This window comes from Melanotaenia boesemani, chromosome 1 (assembly GCF_017639745.1).
Source record: "Melanotaenia boesemani isolate fMelBoe1 chromosome 1, fMelBoe1.pri, whole genome shotgun sequence".
NCBI lineage: Eukaryota > Metazoa > Chordata > Actinopteri > Atheriniformes > Melanotaeniidae > Melanotaenia > Melanotaenia boesemani.
In genome coordinates, this window is record NC_055682.1 from 21,209,232 (window position 1) to 21,223,803 (window position 14,572).

The following is a 14,572-nucleotide window of genomic DNA, read 5'->3' on the forward strand; positions in this document are numbered from 1 at the left end:
AGTTTGTCATTCTTTATGGACAAAAAAAAAACAACAAAAAACAAAAACAAAACAAAACAAAAAAAAAAACAGACTGGGTTGAGTCAAAGCAAAGACTAACATTCCCATAGAAAATATGTATTACCTAAATTACACATGAACCTCATTAGTAGCAACTGTTTAAATTTGTTGTATAAAATGTACAAAACTCTGAAACATTTTACTTAATGTTAGAAAAAAAGTTTATCCTGAAGCACAACTTTATATTTTAATGAGTAGTCATTATAATCTTGTCAACACTAGAATAAAGTGTAGTAATTTATTTATAAAATCTCATGCACATATAGCAGGTAAAAATGTATTTCTTTCTCAATGGACTTTTTCAACCTGGATGTTAGTGCCACACACAGCCACCTCTTATTTAAAAGACGTTTTAAAGTTGTTCCCCAACATGTACTAATTGGGCTGGATGTAACAATCCTCACCACAGGTGATAATGTAACACATCGGCTGACAGAATCTGAAGTGATGAAAGGATCTGACAAGATCACTCTACATATCAATTAAAATAACAAACCTATATTATTATAAAGATATAATAATTTTACAATTATAAGAAATGTGAGTTTAGGTTTAAAAGAGTTGCTGATAAGTTCCAGTTGGTCTGTTTGTGTGCTAGAGACTATTTGCTTAACAAGCAGAGAACGGTACCCGTTTTGTTGTTTGGGAATGACCAAAAATCTCTGGCCCACTGAACTATACACTAAAGTACGGATTGTTTCCTGCGTATTATACATTGTGTTTCAAGAGTAATCATTAGTGCAGCTGACGACTGACTCTTAAGTATGCTACTCATTTAATAGGTGAACAACCTGCAATGTAGTTAATTTTAGCTACCTTGTCTAAATTTAATTGTTTTCATGATGTAGGAAAAGTTAGCTTATGTCTCATCTGCTGGTATATAACATCCAGCTAAATGCAAAAATATTCACGTGTGAACATTTATTTATTATAGCACACTAATGTGATCACTGTGAATGTAAAAGTTGTTTGACATATTTGATTGCTTTTAATGATTATTATCAATTCATTATCACAATATTGACAATTATTTAATAGACGTAAATGCTTAAACCATGCTTCTGTTGGCAGATACTGTAACCCCCCCCCAAAGTCAAAGGTGTTCATAACTTCCACTTGCATTATGTGCCTTATTACAGAAACTCTGTAGACTACTCAAAGGTCATACAAGAGTTACAAAATAGACAAAATGGAAAATGCAAGCACACTTACAGCTAATTATAGAATTATGAAAGTGCAAAAAAGTAACTTATTTCAAGATTCTGTCCTGGATCATGTGTGTATGTCAAAGTAAAATGAAGAAAAATGCTTCTCCGTTCACAGGGAGACACGGAATTGTTTTACCACATACCAGGAATCTCATACTCTGGTTCTAGGGAGCTGCAGGTTTGAAGCAGGGAAGCATTTAAAACCTGCAGAGCACTGGCCCAATAGGTCCGGGGTTGGTCATCTCTGCCATATATATTTCCTTAAATCTCTAGGCTTTGCCAAACTGCAGTCCTGACATCAAATGATCTGATCTCACAGAAGTCAAAAATGACCCAAACAAGTGCACTTTATGCTCATACTTTTTTAATGTATCACAATGAGCAAGAAACATACTTGATGAAATATTTTCAAAGGAGTATATTCAATTACCATCTACAATCAACTTAACTAGGACAACAAGGTTTTGTGACAAAAGTTTCTTTAAAAGTCTGAAGTTCCATGTGGTTGTATGTATGTTAGTTTCCATGTAATTTGGTACAGTTTGGAAATCTTCATATAATTACAGTAACAAAAAAGCTAACAAGACTACAGTATAGAAAAGACATCAAGAACAACATTTTTGGTTTAACTTGCTCTTTTTTGTACATTGCAAGGCTGTTTTTTTCTACCCTCAGATGGGCTGCCTGGAGCCACAGAGCCATGCTTATGAGGCTCAAAGGAGGAGTAATTCAAGGAAACAAAAGAAAAAACTAAAAGCATAAAAAAAAACATTGTGGCACCAGAAGTCACAAAAGGAACAGAGCGCTCCAAGTAACAGTTCATCTTTGAAGTTGGAGCAAATGGTTGTTTGGTTGTTAGTTTGGTTGGTAATTTTGGTTAATATGCTTTTTTTTTTTTTTTTTTTTTTTTTTTTTTTAGTGTGACTGCCTCTTAAAGAATGACAGCTTTAAGAACCCATCCCCGCTCTATGTATTAATTTCTTTATTTAGATACGTAAGAAACACAGAGAGGGGTGAGCCACCATTGAGAACTTGTCAACCAGAGACAAGCACAAGGAAATGAAGAGGGTAGCAACGTGAAGAGGAAGAAATGAAGCAAGCTTCTCTGTCCATCCTGTCCTGAAATTTGGAAAATGTCCATCAAGGAGCAGAAGCGGAGGCAGAGCTGGAGAAAGAAAGGACAGACAGAAAGGAGAAAGAGGCAGCTGGAGCCACTTAAGTTCAGTTTCATCTAACAACTTTCCTCTGTATGTCAAACATGTCCATCGGTTCCAGAGTCCATTCCCATTACAGAGTTGTCAGTAATCAAATAAGGAGGTGGTTTTTAAAGCTGTTTTGAGCCTTCCTTTGGCTCCCATATGTCCAGTTTTGGTGTGCCCACAGCCTCTCGCGTCCTCTTAACGAGATCCCCAAAGCTTCCCAGAGTCCTTTTTTAAAAATTCATTTTCATTCCTTCTTCATCTCAAAGGCAGAAAAAAAACCAACCCAAAAAAAAAAAAAAAAAAAACAAGAAGGAAAATTAAAGTCGATGTCTTGTTTTAAATATATCTATATCTGTATACAGGTACACGTTCATTTTCACAGTGGGCAAAAGATGACCTCTACAGCAAAACCTTGTCTTTATTTCTCTCGAAATTGTCAAAATCAAGTATCCCAATGTAAGTCAGTGGATCCAAGTATCCACAGTAGCTTTTGTGCCACAATAAAATAGACACTTATTTGTGGCACAAATTTGTTTATTTTTTGTGTCAACTGCATAAAGCTTTGGCCACATTCATATATTCAAACAATGTAAAAACTGCTCAGTGCTTCGGTATCATCATCCTCATTTCTGATCGTTATCCTTTAATTAGATTTTTTTTATTGAACTTATTCATTATCTAGGTTTGTGGTTCTGTTTATTTGGTGTGTAACACAACAAAATGAAAAGGCAAACAAAGAAAAACTGAATTGATGCTGGCTCTTATGAAACATTATCTCTCTCTCACTCACACACACACACACACATACTTTAACATACAAACCCCACACATGCCCCCCAGTTCATGCTGGCTTTTTCTAATGTGGAGACCTTAACTCTGCCATCCACAAGAGAGGCCAAATGATTACACTTTGGAAATCAGGGAACAAATATCATTGAGACAATGAATATTAAGAACATTATCACACCATAAAGTGGCCAGGTCATTTTTTTTTCTTAATTTCAGCAATTCAAATTAAAGCTAGTGTTAACTTATGATCAAAAGTAATATGCAGAAACTAAAATAAAATACAATACTTTTAAGAAAATAACAATAAATGTCTGACATTATCTGAAAATTAAAATAAAACATTTGTGAGAACTGTACAACTTAAGAATTTCTCAAAGAAAGAAAAGTACACATGAACAGTATTCCAGGAAAGTCAACATACAAATGATGAAGCTTGCAGACCAGATCTACTGACTTTTAACATCGAATCACATTTCTCTGCCAGAAGTAGCACTTAACACTTCTAAAATTTGTGCCTTTTATTCATAAGGGCAAATATTTGGTTATACAATAGAGGCCAATTTTTTTTACCCACAAATTTAAAAATGTCTTGTTTTGGATTATAAAATAAAAACTTTAGTTTATCACATCATCAATGAGAAGGTGGGGGGTAGATGACTTCTTTGGATATGAAAGGATCCTAACTATTTGAAAGCAAGGGACATCTTCAAAAAACCTGTTTCTCCAGAAATAATGCTTTGGAATGAAGATGTCCCCTAAAAAACCTGTTATCTACTTGTGGAAGTGGCACCCTGCAGACAGAAATGACACGGAGGGGGAGGGGGGGCTCAGCAACTCCTCAGTAAAACAGCCGTTAATTCCCTCTGAGACTAGTTGTAAGTTAACTGGCATAAATGTCACTAAACCTATGAGACGCATCAGTACCAGATGTATTATATACATTTTTTTGGTAACCACTGTTACTTGCTTAACAAGTGAGCAACAACCTTGACTGGGTGGAGGGATTCTCAGCAATGTTCCATGCCAGCACAAAATGACATTTAGCGGTCACTTTGTTCAGTAACCAACGATGCAAAAAATTTACACAACAGTTTACAGTCACTTAAAAATAAGGGAAAAACAAAAATAGATTGTGACAATTAAAAGCAATCAAATGAAAGAGGATCAGTCCTTGCTTAAGAAAAATCCATAGTGATATTTGGAATGCACTGTTCTTTACAAACGTTATAGATCATTGGCTTTAAACATTGGTCTGTTCAAAAAGAAAATGAGCTAAATGTCCTTTGGAACATATATTCACAGTCTTCAAAGTTCCGTTTTTGCAACAAGAAAGAAAAAAAAGAAAAAAAGAAAAGGGTGTTGCAGAGGCAAGAAATTGGTTTTATTGTTTGTTTTCGTTAAAGCTTAGCCAAAAGCAAAATTAGCATGCATCTAGGTTTTTTTTTTCTCAAAATTCTACATTAGCAGCAAAACGTTATGTCCTTGAAGACCAGACCTTATACATTTTCTTTAAAAAAAAAACGGACATTTGAATGTGACAAAAGTCAAACAAAGATTAATAACCTCTATCTTACAAACTGCAATGGCTCTGTAACGGTGCTACTCCACAATGCAAGGACAAGGGCCCTTTTTGGTTTTTGGTATTTACGTAAAAAAGCCACCTGTTTGCTTACAAAGAAGCAGAAACGGCAACTCTGATGCGTACTCCTTTATCTTTTAAAACTTTGTTTTCTTTCCTCTAAAAACAGCAACAAATTCTCAAGTATAAAGAAGCCTCTTTACTTATCTTTATGCACCAATGGTGAAAGTGTTTAGTCTTTGGATTTTCTTTTTGTCTTAAAGCATGAGAATTATTATTAGTATTCTTTTTTCATTTTCATGTATGACAACAAAAAAAATGTAAAAAATTCAAATAAAGGCTGTAGCCACACTACAGGACAAACAAAAACCTGCTTTGTGGTACACACCAACAAATCAGGAGAGCAGAGAAAAATAAGTGCGAAGAGAGGAACAAGAACAGTGACAAATAGGAGTCAGACAGTGATAAGTGCACATAAGGAAAAAGATAACACAAAAATTAAATTAAATAAAGCTCTCAATATTTCACCCAGGATCTTTCTTTTTGGTTTGAGCAAGACCAACCAAACCATAAGATTTAAATAATTCTGAAAGAGGATCCTGCCTTGTCAGGAGGGGCATTTGGGTGAATGTTTCCCAAGAGATTGAGAACAAGACAGAAATAAAGTTTAGATAAATTACTTGTCCATAATCTAGACTATTGGAATGACCAAGACAACATCAAATGAAGTGTCATAAAATTGGACAATACAAAAGCTAAATGTACACAAAGTTTTTTTTTCCAACCTACCATACTGTTTAAATTCATTTCCAATGCAACAATCTACTCAACACCAAAAATGCTCATATCTATCATAAATACATAGGGTTGATTTTGTTTTCATATCAAAACTCTTTTTTTAATTGGCCATTATTATGATGTCTGCAATGCTCTCCTTGTCTGGGTATACTGGGATTGTGATTTCCCCCACCTTGCGAGGATTTTGAATAATAAAATCAACTGATCATTTACCCTTTTCAAATGCCCAGTAACAATGCCTTTTAAAAAATTTGTTGAACTTAAAACTCTCTGATATTAAATCAAGTTTAGAAAGGAAAAAAAAAGGAAATGCTCATCTCTTGTTTAAAACTAAAAGTGTAAAACATGGACTTCTGTAACAGAAAAAAAAAAAGAAAAAAACATCTGTGAGCTGTTGACCTGAGAATAAAATAGATTTTACATTATTCTTTTACTTTTGCAAGCCATTGGTATCTGAATGCTTAAATAGCAAGAAAACTGAGACTATTCTCCCATACAGTACATACTGGCATTTTGTGGCTGTGCTATTAAGTAAAAATTATCAAGAAATGAAGGGATAGCTTGTTGACTCACATTTTTTCTCTTTTTTTTAAAAAAAGGGTTCTTGGGCTATTCGTCAACTTTGAGGCAGTCCATTGCCATACAGTACAGCATTCCTCCATCTTCACCTAAAACATAACTGCAGTGACCTTTGATCTTTTCTGTTCTCACATTTTAGTATGCATGTATTTCAATTTAGTAAAAAAACTAAAGAAAACAAAAAAAGAAAAAACAACATAAAATAAAAACCAGCATGTTGATATGGGAAAACAATCCACTAACATTTAAATTTTTGGTTACAAGCTTTGGAATTGCAGTTAGTCTTTACACATCTTTTTCTGAAATTGGTTTGTATACTTTTAATGTATTTTTAACATTGCTGCTTTTTATGTATTTTTTCATTTGTGATTTTTTTTGTCATTTTCTTAGTGTTTTTTTTACATATTGTCCATCACTGAAAGCTCTTTTACAATCTGATGGAGTCTGTTCCTACACTAGCAAGGTTACTACTACAACCATTACTGTCTTTGACAAAGCCAGGCTGCTGCGGCTTCTCCGCCGTCCTGCCCAGCCTGTCTGCTGACTTCTGACTGCTGTCAGAGTCAGACTCGTCGGTAAAGACGTCTGTTGGTATCGAGGTCTGAACCCCTGAGGTGCTCAATGAACTTGAGGTAACCGTTGAAGGTGAGGACGCTGGAGGAAAAGAGGAGGAGGGACTAGCATTGGGCTTCCCAGCTAAAGCTCTTGAGAAAGGGGCCTGGGGCCAGGGTTTGCCGGCAGCTGTGGTGTTGAGTGGGGCTGTAGAGGAGGAGCACAGGGAAGAGGAGACAGCAGAGGATGGCATGGTGGCTGATGTTGTTGGCAGGGGAGATGGGCTGCTGATGGGATGAGTGGCAGACTGCGAGGTAGATGCGGTGTTAGGATTGGGGAAGCAGGCTGAAGTGTGAGGTAATAAACTAGTAGCGTGCTCTTTGGCATTTCTGACTGATCGCTTGATTGTTCTGTGTTTGTGCAATGCCGATTCCAGGTGTTGACTGAGTGCTTTCTCTCCATCCAACGTGGTGTCACAAGCCAGGCAGTCATATAGACTTCCAGCCCCTACACCTACGCCACTAGGGACACGCAGCAACATCTCTTGCAGGTTTGCCACAGACTGACCGAAAAAACAGTTAGATTTAAGGTGGGTAATAGCCGCTTCTTCCTTGGTGAAAACAGCTTGACACTTGCGGCATGCCAGTTTATACTGCACCTTGGGGACGATGTACTGGTCTAGATGGGGGTCAACAGCTTTGCCATCCATCTCGTTCTGCACTGAGGGTACTTTATTATGAGAGGAGGATGAAGAAGTGGAGGAAGAAGAAGAGTTGGGGGGTTCACTATGGGAATTGCCCTTTTGCTCCTCTGTTTTAACTGAATCTTTGGCAGAGTCTTTGCGATCCCCCAAAGTTTGAGGGGGAACTGGAGTTTGGCTTGCTTTGGGTTGCTGGATCTGCTGAAGCTGCCGCTGCTGCTGCTGTAGTGCCTCCTGCAAACTCTGCTGATATTGCTGGTAATGCTGCAGTAGGGACCCTGGGGACAGTCCCATTAGTGCTTGTGACAATGCTGGGTTGTAAGGGAAGAGACTTTCCATACCATACATTGGTTGCAGGTAGCCCCCCTGGAGAGCCCCGGGGATCTGTGGGGTGTAATAAGGGGAAAAGCCAGGCATGAAGTAGGGTAGAAACTGGTTTGTGAGGAGAGCTGTGGGGTCTGATGCCAAAGCAGCCTGCAGAGCTTGAAGCTGGGCAGGGTCAACCACATACTCCATGCCAGGTGTGGGCATGGAAGTGGCAGGGACAGCTGTGTCTGGTTTCTCTTTCTTCGCGCTGGCTGCAGACGTGGAAGGGGCAGGGGTACTTCCAGTTGAAGATGGGGTTGAAGGCTTCTCTGTCTTTTCCTTGGCTGTCTCCTTCTCCTTTACCCTTTCAGCATTACGTTCTTTGGGGGGCTCAGGTCGTGAGTTAGACTGGGAAGTTGAGGATGTGGAGTTGGATGCAGGGGTGGGGCTTGAGTGGGAAGCAGACGTGTTGGTCTGGGCTGGGCTGGATGCGGCAAGAGACGATGAAGAAGGAGGCTTGTTGGGCAATCCAGACGTGGGCAGGCTAGGTGAGGGAACACTGGCACCAGGCATGTTCAGGAGGTTTGAAGGTTTGGGAGAAGTTAAAGCTAGAAGATTTTCAAACAAAGACAAAAATGTAAGGTTTTTCAGGTATATTTCTTCAAAAAGTCTTATTACAAAATAGAAAAAGTTCATCACAATATGAATGAAAATAACCTCGTCATTCGTCAATAGCCAGTGTAAGTTACAAAAACATCTCTCATTTGTGGGTCTAACAAACGAACAAAGCAAAAGAGCTATTATTTTAAGTAATAATTTTCATAGAATACAATATATAAGAGCATGTGACAGGCTGAATAAGCAAAGAATTATTAAGTTAATATAAGAGTATTGCATTGCATTTTTGTACTATTATTATTGTACTATTATCCTAGATTTTTAACTCTGGAATGTGTACATCCATAATTTCAATGCTCAGAGTTTTTTTTTCTCAATTTGTTCAGTGGCACATCTAATCTGCAACCAACTGGATCAAATTCCATCTGTATTTCAGGGAATGAATGCTAAATGATAACGTACCTGAATTAGACGAGTTAAAGCTGGAAAGAGAGGGGCTCCCAACCCCTGGCAAAAGGACAGGTGGAATGCCTTGCAGATTTGAATAGGCTGACTGGAGATTCAGAGCCTGCATTGCGGGGTTATCAAACATTCCCTGCTGCTGCATGGCTTGCTGCTGTGCCAGTCCTAGAACTTCATTGGCCTTCTTAATTCGGTCCATTTCTTGCTGGGCCATAAGTTGGCGTACTGTAGCTGGGTCAAAGTATTCTTTTTCCTTATCAATCTGGCTGCCAATGGTATCCTTCACCTTAGATATGTGCTGCTGGGAGAAAATGTGATCACGAACAGAGAGCCGAGCACTATACTTGACACCACACAATGTGCATTCAGTCTTCGGCCCCTCATACGATGTCTGATTTATTCCAAAGTGCTTGGCCATGTTGAGCTTTGCCTTTTTCTCCTTGGCACGGGCATTTTGAAACCACACCTGAACCACTCTCTTTGGAAGCCCAATTTCATTGCCAAGTACCTCACATTCCAGCATAGTGGGTGTCCTATAGTCATTAAAACAAGATTTCAGCACTTTCAGCTGGAGGTTAGTCATCTGGGTTCGGAAGCGCTTTTGACCAGGCCTGTCTCCACTGTCAATGCTCCTGGTACCTGAGGCTCCAGGACTTGGTGAGCAGGGGTCAGCCAGGCTAGACGTCTCACTGTGGTCAATCATATTTTCATTTTCATAGTCCTTCGCATAATAGCTTGTTGCAGGGCTTACCAGCCCTGAGGACATTTGGTCATCATTTTCAAGGATAGCAGCTGAGCTACCAGATTTCAACAGGTAATCACCACTGTTTTGACTGTGCTTTGCATCAGCGCTGTCATTATCAGCATTGGCCTCATCACCTGTGGTTGTGTCTGTGATGGCTGTATTCACAGAAGAGCAGTCATCATTATCCAGCTTGCTCTGATCATAGCTGAGATTGACAGAGGACATTGTTGCACCCTCAAAGTCTTCCATTCCTTCAACTTTGATGGATGAAGGGCTCAGTAGACCTCTGGGAGACAAATCCATGGTTTTGTTCACTGGTGACATGGATGAGCTTTGTCCATCACTATTTGTAGTGGGGGCTAGTTGGGAGTAACTTGATGTCTCTAGAGCATCAATTTTCATTTGCATGCTCTCCTGCTCAGGCAACATACCAGCGAGAGTTAAATTATATCCAGCACGTTTGGCTTCATGCCAATGACGAGATCTAATGTGAGCCTCAAGAGCAGTTTTTGCTTTAAAAAGAGCTCGACAAAAAGGGCACCTACGGTGAGCTTGAGCTGGCCCTACTGCTCTAAACTGCCCTTTTCTTTCTCTAGCTCTGGTATTCTGGAACCACACTTGCACTACTCTCTTTTTTAATCCCACCTCATGAGCAATGTGATCAAGCATTTTACGAGTGGGATTTGAATCTAACAAATACTTCTGATAAAGGATTTCCAGCTGTTCAGGTGTGATGGTGGTTCTGAGCCGCTTGTCCCTCTGTGGTTCCTCTCCACTATTAGTGCTGTCATTTTCACCGGGGCTAGTGCTAGCTTTTTCCTCTAACTTCCTTTTCAAGGAGTTCATGGTGGAGGTTGGGGTGGATGGAGAGGTTGCAGAGCTGCTGGGAATCTGTGGCATTGCCCCAGACAGAAGCTGGCTTGCCAGAAGAGGATTGCTGGGATCAAACAGCATGAAAGGCATGTCAATTGGACGGTCAAGGAATTGAGGGTGGATGAATTGATTTTGCACAGAGAGGAAGTGTAATTGCTGGTGTTCCTGCCAGTGCTCAAAGGAGGGGAAAGCAATCTTGCACTGCTCACACTGGTAAGGGATCATCTGTTGTGCCAGTTGTTGTGTGGCAGAGGTCAGGTGTGGATTGAGGCCCATGTGAGAGCTTTGTGATGAGACCTGGCTTGTCTGAGATGCCGAGGGGCCACACTGTTGCTGAGAGAAAGAAGGAGATGAATGCTTGGCAGACTTAGAAATATTTTGGACTTTTTCTTCTCTTTGAGATCTATGGTGTTGAACCTCAGACTGGGGTTGGTGAACAATTTCCTGCTTAATAGAAGTTTGATGTTCTCTTTGATCAGTTGAGATGTCTGGTAACTGCTTGGGCTTCTCATCATAGAGGTTTGAGATGGTTGCTGGTGATGCTTCTTCTTTCTCAGTTGATGGGAGGTGTGCAAATGCTGAAGTTGAGGGAGGAAGTGGGCAAAGGCTTGAAGAGGAGGGCATTGGGGTGTGACAAGAAGACCCAGAGGGAGTGTAACAATCTTGAGAAAGATCCAGAGAATCCTCATTTTGGCTGTCATACTGCCCTTCCTCATCTTCATCTTTGTAACACAGCTTCTTTTGGTGTTTTATTAGGTCAAATATCCGCTGGAAAACCAGGCTACATTTCTTGCACTGGTAATTCAGATTTGATGTGCGGATATATCGGTCATTTGAGAGTTCTCGTCTTTCACCCTCTTTTGCTCCATCACCTTGGTTTTCATAATTTTTCCTTGCCTTCTGGCGAGCATTTTGGAACCACACAACAATAACACGGGTGGGGAGGCTCAAAAGGTTGGAAAGCTGTTCAAATTCATCATCTTTAGGATAAGCATTGGCATCAAAGAAGTCCTGAAGAACTCTCAGCTGGTAGTCTGTAAACCTTGTCCTGGATGATCTCTTACTTCCATAGAGTTCTTGTTTCAGAGGTTCAGGGGAAGGAGGTTTGGAATCAATTTTTGCATCCTCTAGTGTTGTTGTTGGTGGGTTATTGAAGTTGTAAGGCGAGTCTTTGTTGCGCTGTCGTTCTTTAAAGAGTGTGTTTCTGAACCAGTGCTTTATCACTTTTTGTGGCAGCCCTGACTTGTCCGCCATCTCCTTTATTTGTTCCTCATTTGGTGAATTGTTGATATCAAAGTACTGTCGCAGGACCCTAAGCTGGTCATCGGTGATCCGTGTCCTTGGTCTCTTGTTCTGCTGCTGCTGTAGCATAGCTGGTGTAAGCTGCTGTTGATAGAGCTGAGCCAGGTCTGATGCCAGATTTGGCTCAACAGATGGTAGCTGGGCAGGCAGCTGAGTTGGCAAGGACTGTAAAGACATTGGCTGCATCATAAGTGGTGAGAAGATGGGCAAATCCATTGGCATGGGTATTTGTGTCATTGGAACTGGTGGCTGTGGAGGAGGTATAGTTGGAGGTGTGAGAGAAGCAGCGGAGACTGGAATATTTGGAGTGGGTGCTCTTTGGGGTGGTGGAGGTGGTGGAGGTGGCGGAGGGGGTGGTGGGGGAGCTGTGGCAGCCTCTGGTGTCGGAGGTCTCAGTGGATAGAGTTTATCATAATGCTCTCTGTATTCCTTAGCAAATCTCTCAAGGGATCGAAATGGAAAGAAGGCCTGGTGGATATGCTCCTGGTGACTCTTTAGAATCAGTATGTTTGAAAACAGTTTGCCACAGGCTTCACATTCCAGTTTCTCTAATCCCTCAATGGGGTCCACCACCCTTGTTATTCCACCTGGACCACTTGAACCAGTGGTTCCAGCTCCCTTTTTCTGAGCTTTCTGTTTATTTTCATTGTACTGAATTACTAACTCAAATCCAAAATTTTCCAGCAAGGCTTTAGTTGCATTTCCTCGAGCATCAGAAGCAATCCTTGGTGGAGGCAAGCCACTGTCTTGGTTAATGTTTATTGAAATATGTTGAATGTCCTTCTTTTCTTTTGGTTTGCTGTCTGTAGAATCTTTGATTACATAGTCCTCATTTTTTTCAGTTGTATCCTTCTCCTTTTGTATTTCTCTGTCCTTCTCATTCTGAGAGGAGGGAAGTTTCTGCTTCTTTTCAGCCTGCTGGAGGAGAGATGCACTCTGCTGAAGCAATGCCATCTGGCTTTGAACCTGTGAGTGAGACTGTTGCTGTTGTTGTTGCTGTTGTTGCTGCTGTTGTTGTTGGTGGTGTTGCTGCTGAAGATGTTGGTGCATCAACTGCTGCTGCAAACAACTCTGCTGTGCCTGTTGAGCTGAGGTTTTCAGATCTTCCAGCAGGGAGGAGGTTGAGGATCCTGCTAGGCCAAGCGCTGAGTTAGTGATGTTGATATCTGGGTTCAGCTGAAATTCTGCTCCAGGGATGTAGAATGGGAAGAGCAGCTGCTGCTGTTGGAGGGGTAGAAGTGCATCAGTTGTCATTGGGAAGTGCTGCAGTAGTGCTGGATTAAATAGCTGTGATTGTAAAAGAGCAGCCTGCTGCTGAAGCTCTTGCTGAAGCTGGGCTTGGGCTTGAGCTTGAGCCTGAGCCAATTGCTGTTGTTGCTGAAGCTGTTGTTGTCCTCTAGCAGAAAGAATCTCTGCAAATTTAGTCTTTTTTGCATCATGGTTCTCAGATGGTGAGGAATGACAGCTCACTGAAGAACTACCCTGGCTCTCAATGCTAGGAGTCTGATTTATATGGTTTCCCCCATGAGTACTCTGAGCTGTCTGAGATCCAGAAGAATTGTGGTTGGCAGAGCTAGTTGTTAAGTTGCTGGCTGGGCTTGGACTAGATGTTGAAGTGCTCATGCTGGACCCTCCGCCACTTAAACCAGTAGCACTTGAGGAGCTAGTAATCCCTCCTGCTGCTTCAAGTTTGGCTGCCCTAGCTTTTGTCTGGTGTAGAACAGAGCGCATGTGGATTTCCAGGGTAGAACTCTGGCTGTAAGCTACATTACAAGTGCTGCACTTGAATGGCTTGTTGTCAGGGCTGCTGGTAGGCTCAGGTTGACCAGTAGTGGACTCCTGAAGAGCTCTTTTTACCTTGTGTAGGTGGGAGACAGAGTTATAGTGAACCAGAAGAATGTTCTTTTGTGTAAAAGACTCTTTGCATACAGTACACTTGAAAGGTCGAGATGGATCCAAGAACTTCTCCATTGTAAAGTTTGGGCCTTTTCTAAATGGCAAAGCACGTTTAGGTTCAGATCCAGAATCTTCCTGCAGTGAGCCAGAGTCACTGCCTGTAGGACTTTGCTTTTCCTCTGGATCACTGTCATCTCCTTCTTTGTCATCTTCTACCAGACCACCATGCTCTTCACCAAGAGTCGGATCGCCCATTATCATCATGTCACCATTCATCAGTAATCCCCCATATAGCTGTTGAATATCGGCTTCACTCAGCTCCAAGTGGCTGGTTTCCAAATGCTTTTTCAAGGCCTGTAGTGTTCTGAAGCTCCGCTGGCAAAGGCAGCACATGGTGGCTGCCCTGATCACATGGTACTGTGAATGCAGCTGTAATTTCTCCACTGTCTTGAAGGCCAGGCTGCACTGGTTACACCGATACTTGTAGACATGACGATCTGAAACAGGCAATTGGGGCCTTTTGTTGTGAACTTCATTGAAGTGCATTTGGAGGGAGTTGGAGGATTTAAACACTTGATTACAGCCTTTCTTCCAGCAGAGAAATCCAGTGGCATCTTCTTTTTCTGATTGCTGATCTTCCATAGGTGACTTGCGAGCTTCGGCTATGTCTGTAGGGAGGGACACCCCCTTCTCTGGATCGCCATCTGATGCATCTGTGAATAAATGGGTAAAAAAAAAAAAAATTAGAGAGCTGTTCCATAGTTTCCCAACATTTCCTGAGCTAATTTCTTTCACTGCGTTTAATGTTGGGCATTAAGACATCCTTTGAAGAAAAACTGTTCAAGCTCTGACTAATTAAAAGGGTTGTGAATACCAATTATTCATGGTCTAGTGAATAAAAAC

At 40.8% G+C, this 14,572-nt stretch overlaps 1 protein-coding gene across 1 annotated transcript in view; it reads right to left on the reverse strand.

The window, feature by feature from the left end:
* Positions 1–2,233: 2,233 nt before the first annotated feature.
* The window catches only part of zfhx3 (zinc finger homeobox 3), a 131,824-nt gene continuing 119,485 nt past the window's right edge, over positions 2,234–14,572 (reverse strand). Inside the window, exons 10-11 of the mRNA XM_041985150.1 lie at positions 8,854–14,382; positions 2,234–8,381 (exon numbers count right to left, since the gene is read on the reverse strand). Coding sequence (XP_041841084.1) covers positions 6,643–8,381; positions 8,854–14,382 — 7,268 coding nt within the window. The 3' untranslated portion in view covers positions 2,234–6,642. The remainder of the gene's footprint in view (positions 8,382–8,853; positions 14,383–14,572) is intronic.